Here is a 19,777-nt window from a genome sequence, read left to right as displayed (position 1 = left end):
CTTTGAAGGATGAAGCTTCTGTGTGGGATGTGTTTTTGGAAACGAGTAATGGGATTAGCCAGATCAGTCTGTCAAGCAGTGAGGTAACATTGTCTAGTCCTGAATACATTTTTTGAGTCAAATTACATTTTGTGAACATTTTGCCAATACCACGAAGCTTAGCCACTGTGTATACTGTAGTGGGCAAAGTTGCCCATACACTTTTTTTGTGCTAGGCAGAAACATTTTTTTGATATTCACATATTTTTAAATTGGCAAAGATTTATTTTCAATATTTTGTACGTATTATATACAATTTAACATTCTTTCCTTTAAAATAAGAATTACTCTTTTTTGTTGAGATGAATAAACATTGATTTAGTCAACAGTTGTCAGCATTAAAAATAATTAACTATTACAATTCTGACCCTATGGCTTTTGCTAAATCTACTTGCTTTGATCATTGTTCCTCAACTTTCACAAACAATTTAAATTATTTGAATGAGAATGGTTGGCAATTGTACAGTATTTTAATTTTAAAAAGACTTCCACATCCATCATGCCATTTGATCTGCCCAATAACTATAGGTAACAGTGCAGGTTTTATTCCCATTTTACAGATGAAGAACCCGAGGCTTTAGGGGGATTGAAAGATTGGTCCTGGAATGAATATGTGGTAGAACTGAGTCTTTTATCTAGTTTTAACTCCAAGTCCAGGCTCAGATTGTATGCCTCCTCTAGATGATTAAGTATATTATTAATATGCAAGATGCCCTTTTCCATCCTCTTCTTTTTCTATTGGCTTTGGTTTCCCAACAAAGGGGCTCCCTAACGAGTATTTCTCCATTCTGGGAGCACATGTGGGCTCCTCCAGTCTCCAATCTTGTATTTTCCTTTTCTGTGGCCCTTCCAGCTTCGCCATCTATGGAAATCTTTCTTAGCCCCAACTTCTGAAATCTTCCCACAGCCCCCTGGCAGTGGGACCTCCCATCCTAATCATCAGCAGGAGAGCCCATCAGAGAGGGGTGCAGAGGGCACGAGCACAGCACGCCGGGAAGCCATGCTGAGGGTTACTTCTGCATTTCCTTCCTTGCGGTCCTCAGGAGCATCCTCGTCGCCCTCCGGCCCGGTTCTCTCCAGCCCGCCCCGGATCCGCCTCCCCCTTCTTCCTCCCGGAGGTTGAGACGAAGCGTGGGACGCACCTGTGTCTTTCTCAGGTCACCCCGTTGAGGCCCGGGGGCTGCTCCCGGAGCAGGATTTACAGGCCCGGAGAACGCCAATGGGAGATCCAAATGGTCGGGGACTCCGGCACTTTAAGAGGCTTTTCTCTGGGAAACACCCGTCCCCTCCGTGCGCCTTATGAATGGAAATACTCCTCCCCTGGTCGAGCCCATTTTCCCATTTCACCAGGAGCCGCAGCTTGCACTCTTCTTTCGGTCTCCCCGCCCACAGCAACGCGGGCAGCTCCAGGAGGGGACGGACAGGAAGCCTTTGGCCGCCTATTAAATCCCACCCATTTCTCCGGGGGCGATTTCCTAACCTTCCGGGACCGAATTCTGCAATTTGATGTGCGTTTTGTCCGAATGGTAGCGACACGGGCCTAAGGGAGGGGGAAAGCGAGGGGGTGGGGGGTGGGGGGTATGCGTTCTTTTCCTCGCAACATCGCTGGCGGAGCGAGGGAGCTCACACGACACAGATTTTTGGGCAAAGCCTTTCCATCTGGACAGCACCATGTCCACCAAAGCGGAGCAGTGTAAGTAGCAGCCGGCCTGGCGTTCTGGCCCGGCCTCCAGCTGGGAACTATTGCAGTTGCGGCGTTTGCGGCTGCCGGGAGACCTTGGCATCGTGCTGGTGCGGGGGTGGGGGCTGAGGTTGGGGCGGGTGCGGGGTGGGGGCTGGAAGAGATGGTGGGGGAGGGTGGACGTTAATGGCAACGCGGCGCTGTCCCCGGTGCTGAAACATAATGCCCCCTTCGCCGGGCTTGTGGAGGGGTTTCGCAAGACTGAAAGACCCTGCGAAATGAAATTAAAATCGGGTCATTCTCGGGAAAAAAGGAGGTCTCGCATCTTTCAGATAAACATTTCGGTGTCTCTTGTTGGAGTGGGGGAAGGGGGGGGCAGCGGCAAATCAGGGGCGGGGAACTGTCAGTGCAACCAAAGCCGGCCTGGCCTTCTGAGCATGCCCAGTTCTCAGTGCTGGAGCCAAAGGGGAGTTTGTCTGCAGTTTCCACTTCGGGTTGGAGAGGCAAGAAGGGACGAAAAAGGCGAGGGGGGCGGGGGGAGCCAGGAGCCTGGCAGAATTCAGGATCCAGTGTGAGGATAATCAGCTCAGGAAAACCAACACATGTTAAAACTAAGCACAATTATAGGTTAAAGCCAGAGTAGGTGCTTGCAACAAAGTGAAAGGGTCTCTGGGGAAATGATCTAACCCTTTTTGTAGGGCAGCTCACACAAACGCTAACAAATCACAGGAGGATTTTAGTTCCGGTAATGACTGACTGTGTGTTTGGTTGGAAACTACCTGCTAACTCCTTGTGGACAGAGGAAGTTTCTAATATGCTCCCTATAGTCTTTTATTGCAGTGTGCATTAGTAGGCCTTCAGTATGCACTTGGTAGGCTGATTAATGTGAAGCCTTTTCCTGAGTGCACTTGAGGAATTCAGGAACTTAAGCTTCTGATTGTTTTTTTTATTAAGCAATGCGTTTGAATAAAAAAATATACCTAACCGTATTCATCTAATTGGTTTTTGTTTCTTTCATAGTACACAGTTATGTTGATAATATTGTCACTACTTTAAAGTCTTTGTAATTCTTCTTTGGAATGCTATTAAAGCCATTCTGGAAGAATTTGTATTTACCCAAAGCAGCATTCTCATTATTTGGGGGCAGTAGCATGTATATGATAAAATGCAATCTGTCACTTATTTACCAGCTAGGTTAAGTGAACTGAAAACCATGGAATTCCAAGATTGATGGTTCAGTAGAGATTGACAATACACCCTTACCATCTAGTATTTATACCTCTTTGCAATGTTTTATTTCCTTATCTGTGAACCTGGGGTAACAATGCTGATGGGGTTTTTGTGATTATAAATGAGAGAATACACATACATGAAAGGTTGAGTAGTGAGCCTAGCACATAGCAAGTACTCAATAAATGATGGTTATAATACTGATAGTTATTTCCCACTTAATAGTCCATCTCTTCTAAATAGGAAGTTCTTTTGTGATTTTTTTTTTTTTTGCCTGTCTCCAGAAGTTAAATCTAAACCTCAAAGATAACATTTGCTTCTATGGAGGCTTTCAAAAAAATTGGATGCATTATGTTTTGAGTAATGACAACATACTTGGAATCAATGTGGATCTTCCCACTTGAGGATATCACACTCTTGAAGGTTATCTTATAGTTCAATTGTTAAAAAGAAACCCACCACCTGTCATTTGATTTTATAGTTACATGTTACATAAGTAATTTCAGGTCAAAGCCAGTGAGTATTACTTTCCTCTTCCTGTGTTTTCTTTTCCTTGTTATATTTTGAGATGCACTGGATGCCTTTTCTTGTCTTCTTCCTGGACAGTTAATGCCAAGGTAAATAAAATCTACATGTGGACGCAGTTATGTATAGCACCAGTAGTGTGGAGTTAAGTAGCTATTTTAGAATTGTTTGCAAAACAGGTTTTTTCATCTGTAGATGATGGAAAGGACACCATGTGGATTTGAGTTTTGCATGCCCTTTTGATGAACTGTGAGACACTGGACAATTAATTTAATAGTTTTGTGCCTCTTTAAGAGTTTTCATCTATGACGTGAGAAATAGTAGCAGCAGCTGCTTTTGTTTAATCCTAAGGGTTTGGAGGGCAAATGAGGTAAATGAGAGTAGGCTGTAAAAAGGATAAGGATGCTTTGGGTGTTTTTAAGAATCTTTATTTAGAGTGAGGGAAGATAATAATTTCTTTTTCTCTTACATGCATGAACATGAATGGGTTGACACTCTAGTGCACATTATAAACTTGAAAATAGAGCAAACACATAAAAGGCTGCGTAGTTGATGTTCATGAAGGGTGAACACTTTTTAATAAAGAAAAGTTGCAGGTCTGTGGTATTTTAGCCTTGGACTCAGTAGGAGTATGGCTAAGGGGAAAGAGAAAGAGAAGGAAATGCCAGAAGACTTTTCTTTTCTACTGGATGTGAAGACCACTATTGGATTTTTCTCTTCTACTGGATGGGAGAGAATGAGAGAATTCATTTCTCCTCTGCATTCAGGAGTGTGCACAGTGCCACTTGCCTAAGGACCAGAAGGGGATAATTAGATTTAATATAATGTTAAAATATTATTTCTGTTACTCTTCTTCCTGAGGCCTCTTGATATAGGTAAAGGTTTCACTGGTACAGGAAGTAGACATAGTTTGGTTGGACCAGCAAAGAGGAAGTAATTGCATTTCAACCCAAATTACGTGATTTACCTTTGAAATGTAATGTACCATGAATGTGTGAAAAAGATTTTGTTTTTATGTAGCGGTATTTCCTTTTATGAATAAGTGAAGAAGTAATAATGATGAAAGAGAGGCTAATTTTAACAAATGTATAGTTTGGAGCCTGTTTTTATACATACGATCTGTTTGTTTCCTATGCTATATGTAGAACCATCATAAGAGAAGGTGAAAGCTTTCTAGCAATTTCTCAGGCAATAGCACAAGAGTTAAATTTTTTTCCTCCAAGTGCTTCTTTTTCTAACAAAATTCACTGTAGTGAAAATGTTTGTGTAGCTGATATAGAATCTGGAATGATAAAAATAAGAATTTATAGTTCTTTTATTTGGAATTCTAAAGAGGAGCCCAAGTCTCCTGCACCTCCAGCCTTTTCCATCGTCTAAGAATTAAAATTGACCAATCTGGAGTACTTTGGATGTATGCTTCCAAAAGCAGCTTGCTTTTGATAGCAGCAGAATTAAGAGTTGGGTTCCAGAATCAGTCTGCTGCCTGGGTATGAATCCTGGCTCTGCTTCTTACTGTTGGTGTGACCTTGAACAAGTTAAGTCAACCTCTCTAAGCCTCAAATGCATATATATAAAACAGGGATAGTCATCATTGTTGTGAAGTTTAAATGAGATGAACTAAGAAAAATGCTTAGCACAGAATCCTGGCACATAATGTTAGCTATTATCATTATCATTATCATTATCATCACCATTAAGTATCAAATCGTGTGCTTGCTGCTATATTATAAATTTGGAGTTAGCGCCCCAGAAAAATATTATTTAAATGGAACATAGACTATTGGACTTTTTTTTTCTCTTTTCCTTGTCTCCAGGTCTCCTCTACAGCAATCAGCCTAACCCATTTTTGGTGTGAGAGGATCTCTGCATGGCTTGACTTGATTTATTTTATTTTATTTTTTAAAATATATTTTATTGATTTTTTTACAGAGAGGAAGAGAGAGGGATAGAGAGTTAGGAACATCGATGAGAGAGAAACATCGATTCAGCTGCCTCCTGCACACTCCCTACTGGGTATGTGCCCGCAACCAAGGTACATGCCCTTGACCGGAATCGAACCTGGGACCCTTCAGTCCCCAGGCTGATACTCTATCCACTGAGCCAAACCGGTTAGGGCTGACTTGATTTATTTTAAACAAAACATTTCTAAGGCATGAACTGCCTATCCATCACCTTTTGTATTATGATAACAGTGTAGCAGCTGGTAAACATAAATCAGTTATATAAATATCCATCAAAATGTTTGTCAAGCTTGGATATTAAACTGCTGATAATTTGAGCATAAACTCAGAATAGCTAATGATAGAAATGTGAATGTATGCTATTTTTAATGTATTTATCCTACTCAACATCCTTCTCTCAGTAACTAAAAGTCTTTTTAATTACATCAAAACCAAGCATTTTAAGAGTACAGCTAATTAGCAATATGATTTGAAGTTGAACTTGGCCCTCTCCTATCATGTTTAAGGGCCATGCTTGGAGAAATCAATAGAATGTTTAAAATTTTTACGTACATATATGGTAGTATTAGTAAAATAGAAAAGTACTTCTCCTTTGAATAGCACTGCAACCTGAACTTGTTCAGAAATCTTTGCACAACGTTGCTAACTTCTTATAGATGAAACTCTGGTTTTATTCATATTTTATGTAAAAATTAGAGTGTGGGTTATTAACCATATTTGTGCTAGCAAAAAAAGTACACGAGTTTTACTCTTGTCTTACATGATTTCTCTGCATCATTTGACACTACTTGCTGTATTCCTTATTAAAACTCTCTTTTCTTTCTCTTTTGACTGTTCCTATTCAGATTTTTTTTTAGGGCAACTCTCTTCTTGCGCTTTATAAACAGGATCCTGTCATTAATCCTTTCTCTCTTTTTAAAATCCCACAGACATTTGCTCTTGTTGACTCTCATATCAGTTATCAACTCTTTGTGGATGACATCCAAATACAATTTTCTAGTCTAAACATGCCTCTTGAACTATAAGCCTCTATCTCTATTGAGGCATCCTATAGACATCTCAAACCCAAACTCATTGTCTTCTGTTCCAAATGTATATTTCTTTTTATATATTACTCACTTCAATGAATGGCACCACTACCTACCCATTAATCCTAGTCAATTTGGGCATCTTCTTAAACTTCTACTCTCCGTTATTAGTATCCAACAAATCACCAAACCTTGTTGATTCTAGCACATCCAACCAAATCGCTGCCTTAACTTCTTGAGTTACATTGGACCGTGTTTTCTTTTTTTGTGTGTGTGTGTGTGTGTGTGTGTGTTTTAAAGTTCCTCCAATGTATCATGTTCTTTTTGCCTGAAATGGCTTTCTTTCCCTCGATGGCCCTCTTCTTTGCCTTTTTATTGTTCAATATTTAGCTTGGAAGCTTTACTTGATTGCCAGTCTTACCCAGTATGCCCCACTCGTGTGCTCACATTGTACTGCATAATTAGCTCTCTTGTTAGGTGCCCACATTTACTTTGTGTGTAGACTGTATTATGTTCATCTCTGTGCCTCTTGTGTGCAAACACCATTGTCTAGTGAACAGTGTTTACACAAAAACTGTTTCTTGAATAAGTACAAATGATCGAGAGTTGTCTTAAAATTCTTTTGCTAGTATAAAGAAGGATTGCAGCCCTGGCTGGAGTGGTTCAGTGGATAGAGTGTCAGCCTGAGCACTGAAAGGTCTCTGGTTCAATTCCTGGTCAAGGAGATGTACCTGGATTGCAATTCATCCCTGGCCCAAGCGGGAGGCAACCAATCGATGTGTCTCTCTCACATCAGTGTTTCTCTCTCTCTCCCCCCTGACTCTCTCTAAAAATCAATGGAGAAAAAATATCCTTTGGTGAGGATTAACAACAACAACAAAAAAGGATGCCGAAACCGGTTTGGCTCAGTGGATAGAGCGTCGGCCTGTGGACTGAGAGGTCCCGGGTTCGATTCCGGTCAAGGGCATGTACCTGGGTTGCGGGCACATCCCCGGTTGGGGATGTGCAGGAGGCAGCTGATCGATGTTTCTCTCTCATCGATGTTTCTAACTCTCTCTATCTCTCTCCCTTCCTCTCTGTGAAAAATCAATAAAATATATTCAAAAAAAAAAAAGAAACAACAAAAAAGGATTGCATAATCAAGTTTCAGATATCATTAATTTGAAGATTACACATTGTCATCAATGTGAAGTTCTGCTTTTCAAATAGATTTACAGTTAAATAAAAATACACTTGTCAAAAGTACTTAAACATATTTGCTGAATTAAATTTTATAGTATTTAAATAACAAATTATACCTTTCCTGAACATTCATTGTGTTTTTGGTTCTTTCTCATCAGTTAAAATTTTCTATTGTTATATTCAACATAATAATTATGATTCCTAATTAGTAGACAATCTTAGTACACAGCCAACTGTTTTTCTTAAGATAAAATGATAATACATCTGAAGTCTGTAACTCTTCATGCTGTAGTTTGATTTGGATCTTTTTATAATACACTAGAGGCCTGATGCACGAAATTCATGCAAGAGTCGGCCTTCCTTCCCCCAGCTGCTGGCACTGGCTTCCCTCTGGCACCCCGGACCCGGGCTTCCCTCTGGCTGCTGGCAGACACCCGGGCCCGGACTTCTCTCTGGCCCAGCTTGGTCTGGAAGGACTTCCAGAATGATATCTGGAATGATGTCTGGTCTAATTAGCATATTAACCTTTTATTATTATAGATACTAGAGGCCTGATGCACGAAATTTATGCAAGGGGGCTCAGCACTCGCAGCCCCAGCTTCGTCCGGAAGGTCGTCCGAAAGGACGTTTGGCTGTCTGGTCTAATTAGCATATTACGCTTTTATTATTATTGATGTTCAAGTTTTATATATTGGTTACTCAACCAATACATGAGATTTAAGTTGGGATTTTCATTTTGCAGTGTTGTTATATTGGAAATTCACATGCATTTATTTCTTACATTCTGCAAAAATATGGGTAGCTCTGTATAATGGGTCTATCTTTTCTTTCATTTTTATTTTTATACATGACGGCTATTGATTTTTTGTGCTAATTTTATAACTTTACTAAATTATTTTCTTTTTGTAGTTGTTTTTCCATTTATCCTTTGGGTTTTCAAGATGTATAATTATATAATTTGAATATAGAAAATAGTTTTATCCTTTTTTTTCTGTTCAGTTCTTATATCTCTAATTGCTTTATTTCTAATTGGATTGTCAAGTATCTCCAACACAATATTAAATATAACATAGAGAGTATTCTTGTTTTAAATTTTAGTTGGAAAGTTTCTACTATTTCACTATTAAGTAAGATATTCTTTTGGGCTGAGATAATGTACAGTGGGGCCTTGACTTGCGAGTTTAATTCGTTCCATGATGGAGCTCGTAACTCAAATTACTCGTATGTCAAATCAAGAAGTGAACGAGTGAGACAAGTGATGCTGGGCTGATGTTGTGGCGTTCACTGTGGCGTTCACTGTGACGTTTGCTACGCCAACTAGCAGGGGGTATCTGAAGCTGGCTCATAACCTGAATTTTAGCTTGCAACTCAAAGCAAAAAATCGGCTGAGAGAGATGGCTCGTATCTCGAAAAACTCGTTAGTCTGGACACTCGTAAGTCAAGGCCCCACTGTACTTAGGAAGTAACCATCAATTCCTATATTATTGACTTAAAGAAAAACCTGAATGGTGTTGAACTTTGTCAAGTTCATATCCTGTATCCATGGAGACCATGTAATTCTCTTACCTTTATTAATATGCTGGATTTAATTTTATCATATCTTATTTAATAATTTTTGCATTGATATTCACACGTTAGATGTGTCCATAGGTGTTATTTCTTTTTTACAGGGGTGATATGGGAAGTAATTCTAGTCAGGAACTATGAACAACCCTATATTTATTACATAAGATGAGTCTGGAAGTTCTATTTTTTCTATGCACTGGGATGATTTTTGTTGTTGTTAATCCTCACCAGAGGATATTTTTTCCATTAATTTTTAGAGAGAGTGGAAAGGATGGGGGAAGAGGGTACAGAGAGTGAGAGAGGGAGAGAGAGAGAGAGCGTGAGAAACACTGATGTGAGGGAGACATCCCCTGGTTGCCTCCTGCATGCACCCTGACAGGGCTGGAATCCAACTTGCAACCCAAGTACGCGCCCTTGACCGGGAATTTAACTTGTGTCCCTTCCATGTGCAGGCCAATGCTCCAACCGGCCTGGGCTGTACTCTAGAATGGTTAAAGTAACATTGAGGTTATCTGATCTTTAAAAGTTCATTACAGTCCCCCTGTAAAACCCTCTAGCCTGGTGCTCTTTAGTAGTGGAACTCTAACTTCTTTCTCTATTTCCTCTATGACCCTTGTTCTATTTGGACTTTGTGTTTCTACTGGGGTCAATTTTGGTAAGTTTTGTTTCTCTAAAAATGTATTCAGTTCATCTAAGTTTTCAAATTTGTTTGCATAGAATTATGCAAAAGTGTCTTTTAGAAATCTAACAATTTCTATTATGTTGATGTAACTCCTTGTCATATCTAATGTGGTGTATTTAGTGTAATTTGTGTCTTCACCCTTCCTTTAAAAATTTATTTATTTCTTTCTTTATTTATAGAGAAAGAGAGAAAAACAATGATTTGGTGTTCCACTTATTTATGCATTTTTGTATGTGCCCTGACTGGGGATCAAACCCACAACCTTGGGGTTTCAGGATGATGCTCTAACCAACAGAGCTACCCAGCCAGGACCCCTCCTTCATTCTTGATCGAGTTAGTTAGTGGTTTGTATGTTGTTGATTTCTTTTGTAAGGAAATAGTTTTTGGATTTATGCATTAATTCTATTGTTGTTTTTTCTAAATTAATTTATGCTTACATTATTCTCCTTTTTCTTGGTTTCTTTGTTTTATTTTGGAGGTTATTTGTTAGCTTTTTGAGTTGGTTATCAATTTATTTATTTTAATATTTTGATATAGGCATTTAATGCAATATATTTTCCTTTGATAGTTCTTTTCTATGTAGCCTATGGACTCCTTGTAATGTCAGGCTTTTATTATTATTTTCAAGAGATTCTGCAATTTAATTTAGTATTTGCCTTGGACCCAAGAGTTATTTAAAAGTGCGCTAATAAAATCCATGTGGAAAGAAGTTTTGTTCTTTTTAAATTTTGTTATTGATTTCTATTTTATTGCATTATAGCCTAGGAATGATATTTGCATTATTTCTGTTCTTTGGAACTTAATGAATTTTTGTGTGTGTGTGGCCTAACATTTGGACATTTTTTGTGAATGTTCCAAGTGCACTTGAAAATAAGTTTAATCTGCGTTTTTGGAATCCAGAGCTTAATATAAACTATAAGATCTACCATTATGTTGCCTAGGTCTTCTATACTTGATTAATTTTTAGTTGGCTTGGTTTTGGATTGTGAGGTATGTTAAAGTTTTCCTATTAGTGTTTCTGTCTATTTCTCCTTGCATTTTCTGTAGGTTGCTGCTTAATGAAAATTATTATTATTATTGGTTCATAAATATAGTAACTGCAATATCTTCATTGTGAATTGTAGCTTTAAGAATTATAACGTGTTCTTCTTTACATATTTTAATGCTTTTTGCTTTCAATTCCACCTTGTCAGATATCAAGATTATGACCCCGTTTTCTTTTTGTGTTTGCCTGATGTATCTTTCTCCATCCTTTTATTTTTAACTCTTTTGAATCTCTTTGTTTTAGGTGTGTCTTGTATTCTGCATAGTGTTGGATTTTGCTTTATTAGCCAATCTGAAAATCCTTTTCTTTCAATAGGTGAGTTAAGCCCATTTACATCTATTGATATGATTAAAATGTTTGGCCTCAGTTCTATCGTATTGTTTTATTTTTAAGTCTTTTGTATCTACACTTTTTTCATTATGCAGTGGGTTTTATCTGCTTGTTTGTTCCATTGTTTAACTTTATACTAATACTTTTTATGCCATTAGTCCATTTTTTTGGACTTAAATTGGTTTCTTACATTGAACAATATTGAAATTAGCTTGTAACTTTTCCCCTTGCTCCTTCTATCTCAGTATCTGATTTAAAATAATATCTTTTTATTTCCAATTAATATTAATTAGATAACCATATCATATGCACTCCTTATTTCCCCATCCCAATTTTTGATTATTATACTATGCTTTATTCTCTCCTTTATAACTATGGTTTAGCTTTGTTCTACAGGGATATTTATATTTAATGCTCACAACTAATTCTTATATTAGTGTCTCTTGGTTTCTTTGGTTGTCTGAATGTTCTTTCCTAATAGGAAGGACACACAGGATCACTGTACCCTGAGTTTTGAGAAGTTTATAATAGTTTACAGCTTTGTACTTGGAGGTCAGTTGGAGTAGATGTAAATTGCTTAACTCATATTTTCCTTCCTTGAATGTCTTAAATTTGTTACATCATTTTTCTAGGGGGAATTAAGAATTGTTGAAAAGTCTGGCGAAGGTCTTGTTTTCTTTTCCTTATTTTGCCTGGTTGCCTAAATGATTTTTTTAAAAGTAGTTTTAACTGTAATATGACTCACTGTTGGCCATGTTAAAATGACTGTGGTTTATCCTTTCAAAATATGTAATTTTGAGATTTTTTTTCAATTTTAGAAGAGTGTTCTGGAATTATAATTTTAATGTTTATTTTTTCTATTGTTTGACATTCTTTGCAATCCCTATCATATGTATGATGGGTTTTTTTCCTGTTTTTTATAATCTTCTATATGGATCCGTTTTTATTGACTATTTTTAAAATTCTTTAATTTCTTTTCCAGTTTTTTAGAGTCCACTGTACAATATACTTTTGTTAGTCTTATATGTGAGCTAGCTTATTCATAGTGATTTTGCATGTTAAGTAGAGATATAATTATTTAGCCCTTAATTTAAAATGTTGAATATAAATTAAAAATTGAAACTTTTCAGTTGAATATTTTCTTATTTCTCATAAATCCAAAGTTTTTATTATGCGTATATACAGACATCTGACTATGCCATTATTTATGTCTTCTAGTATAGACATGCCCAAGCACTTATGTATTGGAATACCTGTTATTTTGTTCTCTTTTTGTTTATTATGGAAATGATTATACATAATAATATTCACTCATTTTGAAAGCATAGTTGAATGAATTTTACTAAGTATATACAGGGGTAGGCAAAAGTAGGTCTACAGTTATACTACAAATAAATAAACAATAATAAATAAATGCAAGAATGAACTGTTTCATGTATTTACAATTATAAATCTACTTTTGCCACTCCTTGTAAGTTGTGCAATCACCATCCTCATCAGTATAAAGAACAGTCCCTTTACCCTAAAAAGATTCCTGTGACCCTTTGCTCAGGACCCTCTTTTTACTCCCAGTTCTGGAATTTCATATAAATTGAATCATTCAGTGCATAGTCATTTCAGTGTGATTTATTTTATTTAGCATAAAGTTTTTGAGATTCATTCATATTGTTGAGTGTATTAATATTTTGTTTCTTCTTAGTGCTCTTTAATATTTCATGGTATGTGTATACTATTTGGATTGTTTCCTGTTTTGGGCCATATGAATAATGCTGCTTAAAGTATTTGCATACATGTTTTTATTCCTGTAGGGTGAATACCTAGAATTGCTTGACAATATGGTAAATGAATATTTAATGTTATGAGATATTGCCATATTGTTTTTCAAAGTGGCTGTAACATTTTTTATTCTCATTAATAATGTAGGAGAGAGTTCCAGTTGCCCAAAATCCTCATCACACTTGGTATTGACAGACTTTTTAACTTTAGTCATTCTCGTGGGTGTATAATGGTATTTCATTGTGGTTTTAATTAGCATTTCTCGGAGGACTAGTGATGTTGAGTACCATTTCATGTGCTTATTGGCCATTTGTATATCTTCTTTTGGGAAATATCTATTGCAATCTTTCGTTCATTTTAATTAGGTTTTTGGTTTTCTTTTTATTGATTGTAAGATTACTTTATATATTCTGAATACAAGCTCTGTGTTTTGAAAAATTTTGCTTCCATTCTGTGGCTTACCTTTGTGTTTTCTTAGCTATGACTTTTGAGAAGTGGAACTTTTAAGTCATGAAGTCCATTTAAAAAGTTTCTTATTTAAAAAAATATTTTTTTATTGATTTTAGAGAGAGGAAGGGAGAGGGAGAGATAGAAACATCAATGAGAGGGAAATACCAATCAGTTGCCTCCTGCACGCCCCCTACTAGGGATCAAACCCATAACCCAGGCATATGCTCCTGATGGGAAATTAAACCAGCGACCTCTTGGTACCTGGGATCACGCTTAATTCACTGAGCCACACCAGCCAGGCTATGAAGTCCATTTTATCAAAATTTTTTTTTTAAATCATTTGTGCTTTTGGTGTTTTGTTTGAGAAATCTTTGCCTTACTTAATAATATGAAGATTTTCTCCAGTGTTTTCTTCTGGAAATATAATACTTTAATCTTTAACATTTAGGTCTTTGAACATCTTCGAGTCAATCTTTATGTATGATATGAGTTAAGTCTTGAGGTTCATTATTTCCATATGCAATATCCAGTTGTTCCAACATTGTTTGTTGTAAAATCTATCTTATCTCCATTAAATTATCTTGGTAACTTTGTTAAAAATCAACCAACCATTTATGTTTGAGTCTATTTCTAGACTCTATTATGTTTATTAATTTCTATGTCTATCCAATGCCAGTGACATATTACTGTCTCTACTACTTTAAGTTTATAGTAAGCCTTGAAATCAGGTAGTATAAATCCTCCAACTTTTTCAAAATTGTTTTTTAGCTGTTTTAGGTCCTTTGCTTTCTATGTAAACTTAAAAATCAATGTCTCTTTCTTTCATTCTTTCTTTTTTTTTTTTAAAGATACTTATTTGGGTTTTGGCCTATAGGTCAATTAAAAAGGTTTATTATTTTAACAACATTGAGTTTTCCAACCCTTGGAATGATATATATAGATATAGAACTATATCTTTATCTTTATCTATATCTATATCTATATCTATATCTATACACTCACACACATTTAGTTCTTATTTAACTCCCATTATAAATCTTGTCACATTGTTCATTAAATTTATTCCTAAGTATTTTTATGAATGGAGCTGTTACCTAAATTTCATTTTCTAATTATATAGTGTTAATATAGAGAAATATAATTGATTTTTGGGTGTTGATCTAATATTCTGCACCCCTGCAATGTTCACTTATTTAGTCTAGTAGCTTTTTGGGGGGATTACTTATGGTTTTCAATACACACAATCATATCATCTATACTAATAAAAGGGTAATATGCTAATTAGACCAGATAGACCGGATGTCTTCTGGACGTCCTTCCAGACAAAGCTGCAGTGGCTGCGAGGGCAGAGGAGGACTGGCAGCCGCAGCAGCTGGCAGTGGCAGCAGCAGCGAGGTGATGGGGGCGGCGCCTTCCCCTGATCAGCCTGGTTGCCTCCTGCAGAGGGAGGCCAGAGGCAGCAGCAGAGGCAGGAAGATGGGGGCGGCGCTTTCCCCTGATTGGCCCGGGCGCCTCCCACAGAGGGAGGCCAGACTGCGGCTTAGGCCCGCTCCCTGTGGGGAACGGGCCTAAGCCGTCAGTAGGACATCCCCTGAGGGCTCCTGGACTGTGAGAGGGGGCAGGCCAGGCTGAGGGACCCCCCCCCCCCCAGTGCACAAATTTTCATGCACCGGGCCTCTAGTCTTTGAATAAAGTTTTATATCTACCTTTCCAGTCTTCTTATTTCTATTTATTGCCCGCTGTACTGGCTAGAACCTACAGAACAATGTAAATGAAAGTAATGTGAGTGCACATCCTTGCCTTGTGTAGAAAGCTTTGAGCCTTTCACAATATTAAATCAACCTTGCATTTCTGAAACAAACCACTTTTGGTCATAATATATATTCTTTTAAAATATTGTTGTACTCCATTTTTGCTTATGTTTTTTTTTTTCTTCAATATATTTTATTGATCTTTTACAGAGAGGAAGGCAGAGAGATAGAGAGTCAGAAACATCGATGAGGGAGAAACATCGATCAGCTGCCTCCTGCACACACCCCACTGGGAATGTGCCCGCAACCAAGGCACATGCCCTTGACCGGAATTGAACCTGGGACCCTTCAGTCCGCAGGCCGACACTCTATCCACTGAGCCAAACCGGTTAGGGCATTTTTGCTTATGTTTTGTTAAGGATTTTTGTATCTATGTTCTTGTTCAATATAGGTCTATAGTTTTCTTGTGATATCTTTGTTTGGTTTTGGAATTGGAGTAAAATTGGTCTCATAAAATGAGTTTGGAAGTGTTCCTCTTTTCATATTTTCTGGAAGAGTTTGTATAGAATGGATATTCAATTTTCCTTAAATTTTTGATAAAAGTTATATTACTGAAGCCATTGGGATCTGAAGGCTATTGTTGTTTTGTGTGTGTGTGTGTGTGTGTGTGTGTGTGTGTGCAGGGCAGAAGGTTTTAAATTTTAAATTCAATTTAGTTGATACAGAGCTGTTCAAGTTGTTTTTGTTGTTGTTTTAATTTATTCTTTGTCAACTTTGTTATCTGTGTCTTTCAAGGAATTTGCTCATTTTGTACATTTGACAAATTTGTCTAGTTGTCCATTTATTGATATAAAGTTGTTTATAATAATCCCCTATTATTCTTTCTGCATATGTAGAAACTGTTGCTATGTGTTTTAGTTTCTGATATGGGCAATTTATGTTTCTCTTTTTTCTTGACTTGTCTGTTTAGAGATTTATCAATTTTTTTTTTTATCTTCTCAAAGGACCAGCATTTGGTTTTGACTATTTTTTAAAATTATTTTTCTGTTTTCTATTTTATTGATTTCTGCACTTATCTGTACTATTTCCTTCTTTCGGTTTGGTTTGGATTTAATTATAGTTTCTTAGAGTGAAAGCTTATTTTATTGATTGAGACCTTTCTGCGTTTCTAATATAGGTACTTAAAGCCATAAATATCCTTGTAAGCCCTACTTTAGCTGCATTCCACAAATTTGGATAGGTTATATTTTCATTATTGCTTAGCTCACAGTTTTTTGTAATTTATTCTGTAATTTTTTCTTTGACCCCAAGTCTCTTTAGAAATATGTATTTTAATTTCCAAATATTTGGGATTTTCATCATTCTTATTTATTGTTTTTGATTTCTAAAAATTCAATTTTTGTCAGAAAACAAAAAATTTCAATTTTTTTTGCATGAATTGAAACTTGTTTTATGGCCCAAAACATGGTTTGTACTGGTAAACATCCATGTGCACTTGAAAAAGAATATATACTCTGCATTTTTTGGGTGATGTGTTCAAGTCTTTTACATCCTTGCTGGTGTTGTCTAGTTTTCCTATCGATTGTTGATCAAAGCATATTGCAGTCTTTAGCTATGATTACAAAATTGTCTTTTTTTTGCCTTTAAATCTGTCAATTTTTGCTTCATGTGTTTTGAAGCTCCATTATTGGGTTCATACTCATTATGATTGTTATGTTTTCCAGTTGCAGCATCTATTTTTTCATTATGGGGTATCTTCTTCATCCTTGTTAATATGTATTGTTTTTATTTTTATTTTTTTATTTTATTATTATTTTTTTAAAAATATATTTTATTGATTTTTTACAGAGAAGAAGGAAGAGGGACAGAGAGTTAGAAACATCAATGAGAGAGATCGATCAGCTGCCTCCTGCACGCCCCCCACTGGGGATGTGCCCGCAACCAAGGCACATGCCCCTGACCGGAATTGAACCCGGGACCCCTGAGTCCGCAGGCCGACGCTCTATCCACTGAGCCAAACCGGTTTGGCATATGTATTGTTTTTAAATCTACTTATATTAATAATACTACTTCAGCTTACAGTTTGAGTGGCATATATAGGGTAGGACAAAAGTAAGTTTATAGTTGTGAGTACACAAAACACAGTTTATTCTTGTATTATTATTTATTACTAGAGTCCCAGTGTATGAATTCGTGCACAGGTGGGGTCCAGCCAGCTGGGGGGAGGGACTGCTGGCGGTTGGCAGGCTGGCCCCACCCCAAATTGGGGTTGGGGGGCCAATTGGGGGTGGGGCAGGCTGGGGGCAGGGGCTGCGGGCAGTTGACCAGCCGGCCCCAACCTGGTCAAACTCCGGGTCGAACTCCCAATCAAACTCCTGCTCGAGGGGACAATTTGCTTATTAACCTTTTATTATATAGGATTTTCCATATGAACAACTGTAAACCTACTTTTGCCCCACCCTGTATTTTGCATTTATTTCCTTTAAACCTTTAAAAATTTCTTTTTGGCTTCTTAGGCATTATCTTTTACATTTTTAAGTAAAGGTTGTCCTAGCAATTATAATGTATATTCTTAATTTTTCATAGTTAACATATAATTAATTATGTATTATTTAAAATATAGAAATCTTGTAGTCTTATAGGCCTGTATCCCTCTTCCTTTTGTACTTGTTATATGTAATACATGTTATATAACCCACTAGACTAGACAATGCTATGATTTTAATTTTAAAGTTGTATGGTTAATAAAGAAATTAAGAGGAAAAACAAAAAACATTATTGTTTTAGCCAGTTGGCTCAGTGGATAGAATGTCAGCCTGTGGACTGAAGGGTCCTGGGCTGGGTTTGATTCCTATCAAGGGCACCTACCTTGGTTACAGGCTCAGGAAGCAACCAATTGTTGTTTCTCCCCTCCCTTCCACTCTCTCTAAAAATCAGTGGAAAAATATCCTCAGGTGAGGATTAACAAAAACACAAAAACAAAACAACAAACAAAATGAACAAACAAACAAACAAAATATATGTCGTCTTTTGTATTTACAAGGAGATCTGTAATTTCTGCTTCTCTCCATTCTTTTCTGAGGAGCTATGTTTCCATCTGGTATCATTTTTCTTCAGCCCCAAAACTTTTTAAAATCTTTTTTTACAGTGCAGCTCTGCTTATAACCAAATTTCTTCATCTGAAAATGCCTTTATTTTGCTTTTATTCTTTTTAAAAAAAATATATTTTATTGATTTTTTACAGAGAGGAAGGGTGAGGGATAGAGAGTTAGAAATATCGATGAGAGAGAAACATCGATCAGCTGACTCCTGCACACCCCCTACTAGGGATGTGCCTGCAACCAAGGTACATGCCCTTGACCGGAATTGAACCTGGGACCCTTAAATCCACAGGCCGACACTCTATCCACTGAGCCAAACCGGTTAGGGCTTGCTTTTATTTTTGAAGGATATTTTTTCTAAATATATAATTCTGCTTTGACAGCTTTTTTCTCTTTTCAGTACTTTCTATCTGGCCTTAATGGTTTCAGAGGGGAATTCAGCCATCAAATTGTACTATGTCCATAATATGTATGTAATATACAGACAGTCCTTGGGTTACGTGGGACTCGACGTACGTCGTTTCATGGTTATGTCTCCATCTCCCATCTACACTAATAAAAGAGAAACATGGTAATTGGCGTACAACCGCTACCCTTCCCATTGGCTAATCAGCATATCCTTATGCAAATTAACTGTCAGCCAAGATGGCGGCCAGCAGCCATGCACTGAAGCGAGCAGGGAGGCTTGCTTCCTCCAGGGACTGCAGGCTCCAACGTTCCCCGCCTCACTTGCCGGCCTCTCAACTGCAACTCTAAGCAACTATTACTATGTTGCAAATAAGAAGCTAAACAAAACCGGCTTTCAGTCAGCCCCGGACCGCAACATTGTATTCATGTTTTCAGCAGCGAGGCCTCAGAGCTAAAGCTGGCCCAGAATAAAAAAAAAAAAAGAAAACAAGGAGCAGTTGGGAGCTTTTAGTCAACTGCCAGCGGGAAAACAGCCCTCAGCCCCTCAGCCAGCCTGGCCAGGCACCCCAGTGGGGACCCCCACCCTGATCCAGGACACCCTTCAGGGCAAACCAGCCGGCCCCCACCCATGCACCAGGCCTCTATCCTATCTAATAAAAGGGTAATATGCCTCCCGGCACCGGGATCAGCGGAGCAGCGAGGTTCCCGGCACTGGGATCAGTGGAGCAGCAAGGCTCCCGGCACCGGGATCAGCGTGACAGGGGGCAGCGCCCAAACCTCCTGATCAGCCCTGCTCTGTGCCTGATAGGGGGGGAGCTCCCCAATCCCCCGATTGCCCTGCGGCTCTGTGTGTGACAGGGTGCAGCGCACCAACCCCCTGATCGGCCCTGCTCTGTGTGTGACAGGGTAGAACCATAACCTCTCCATCGGCCCTGCCCTGAGTGTGACAGTGGTGGCGCCCCAACCCCCTGATCGGCCCTGTTCTGTGGGTAATAGAGGGTGGCGCCCCAATCCCCCTCCAC

General features: G+C 38.0%; 1 protein-coding gene across 1 annotated transcript in view; it reads left to right on the top strand.

The window, feature by feature from the left end:
- The first annotated feature begins 1,630 nt into the window (after positions 1-1,630).
- LOC139010207 (protein unc-79 homolog) overlaps positions 1,631-19,777 on the top strand; it is a 224,189-nt gene continuing 206,042 nt past the window's right edge. Inside the window, 1 exon segment of the mRNA XM_070414385.1 lies at positions 1,631-1,732. Coding sequence (XP_070270486.1) covers positions 1,711-1,732 — 22 coding nt within the window. The 5' untranslated portion in view covers positions 1,631-1,710.

Source organism: Myotis yumanensis, unplaced genomic scaffold, assembly GCF_028538775.1.
Source record: "Myotis yumanensis isolate MYYU_CA2020_CCGP unplaced genomic scaffold, mMyoYum1.0.hap1 SCAF_1, whole genome shotgun sequence".
NCBI lineage: Eukaryota > Metazoa > Chordata > Mammalia > Chiroptera > Vespertilionidae > Myotis > Myotis yumanensis.
This window is presented reverse-complemented; position numbering and strand designations above follow the sequence as displayed.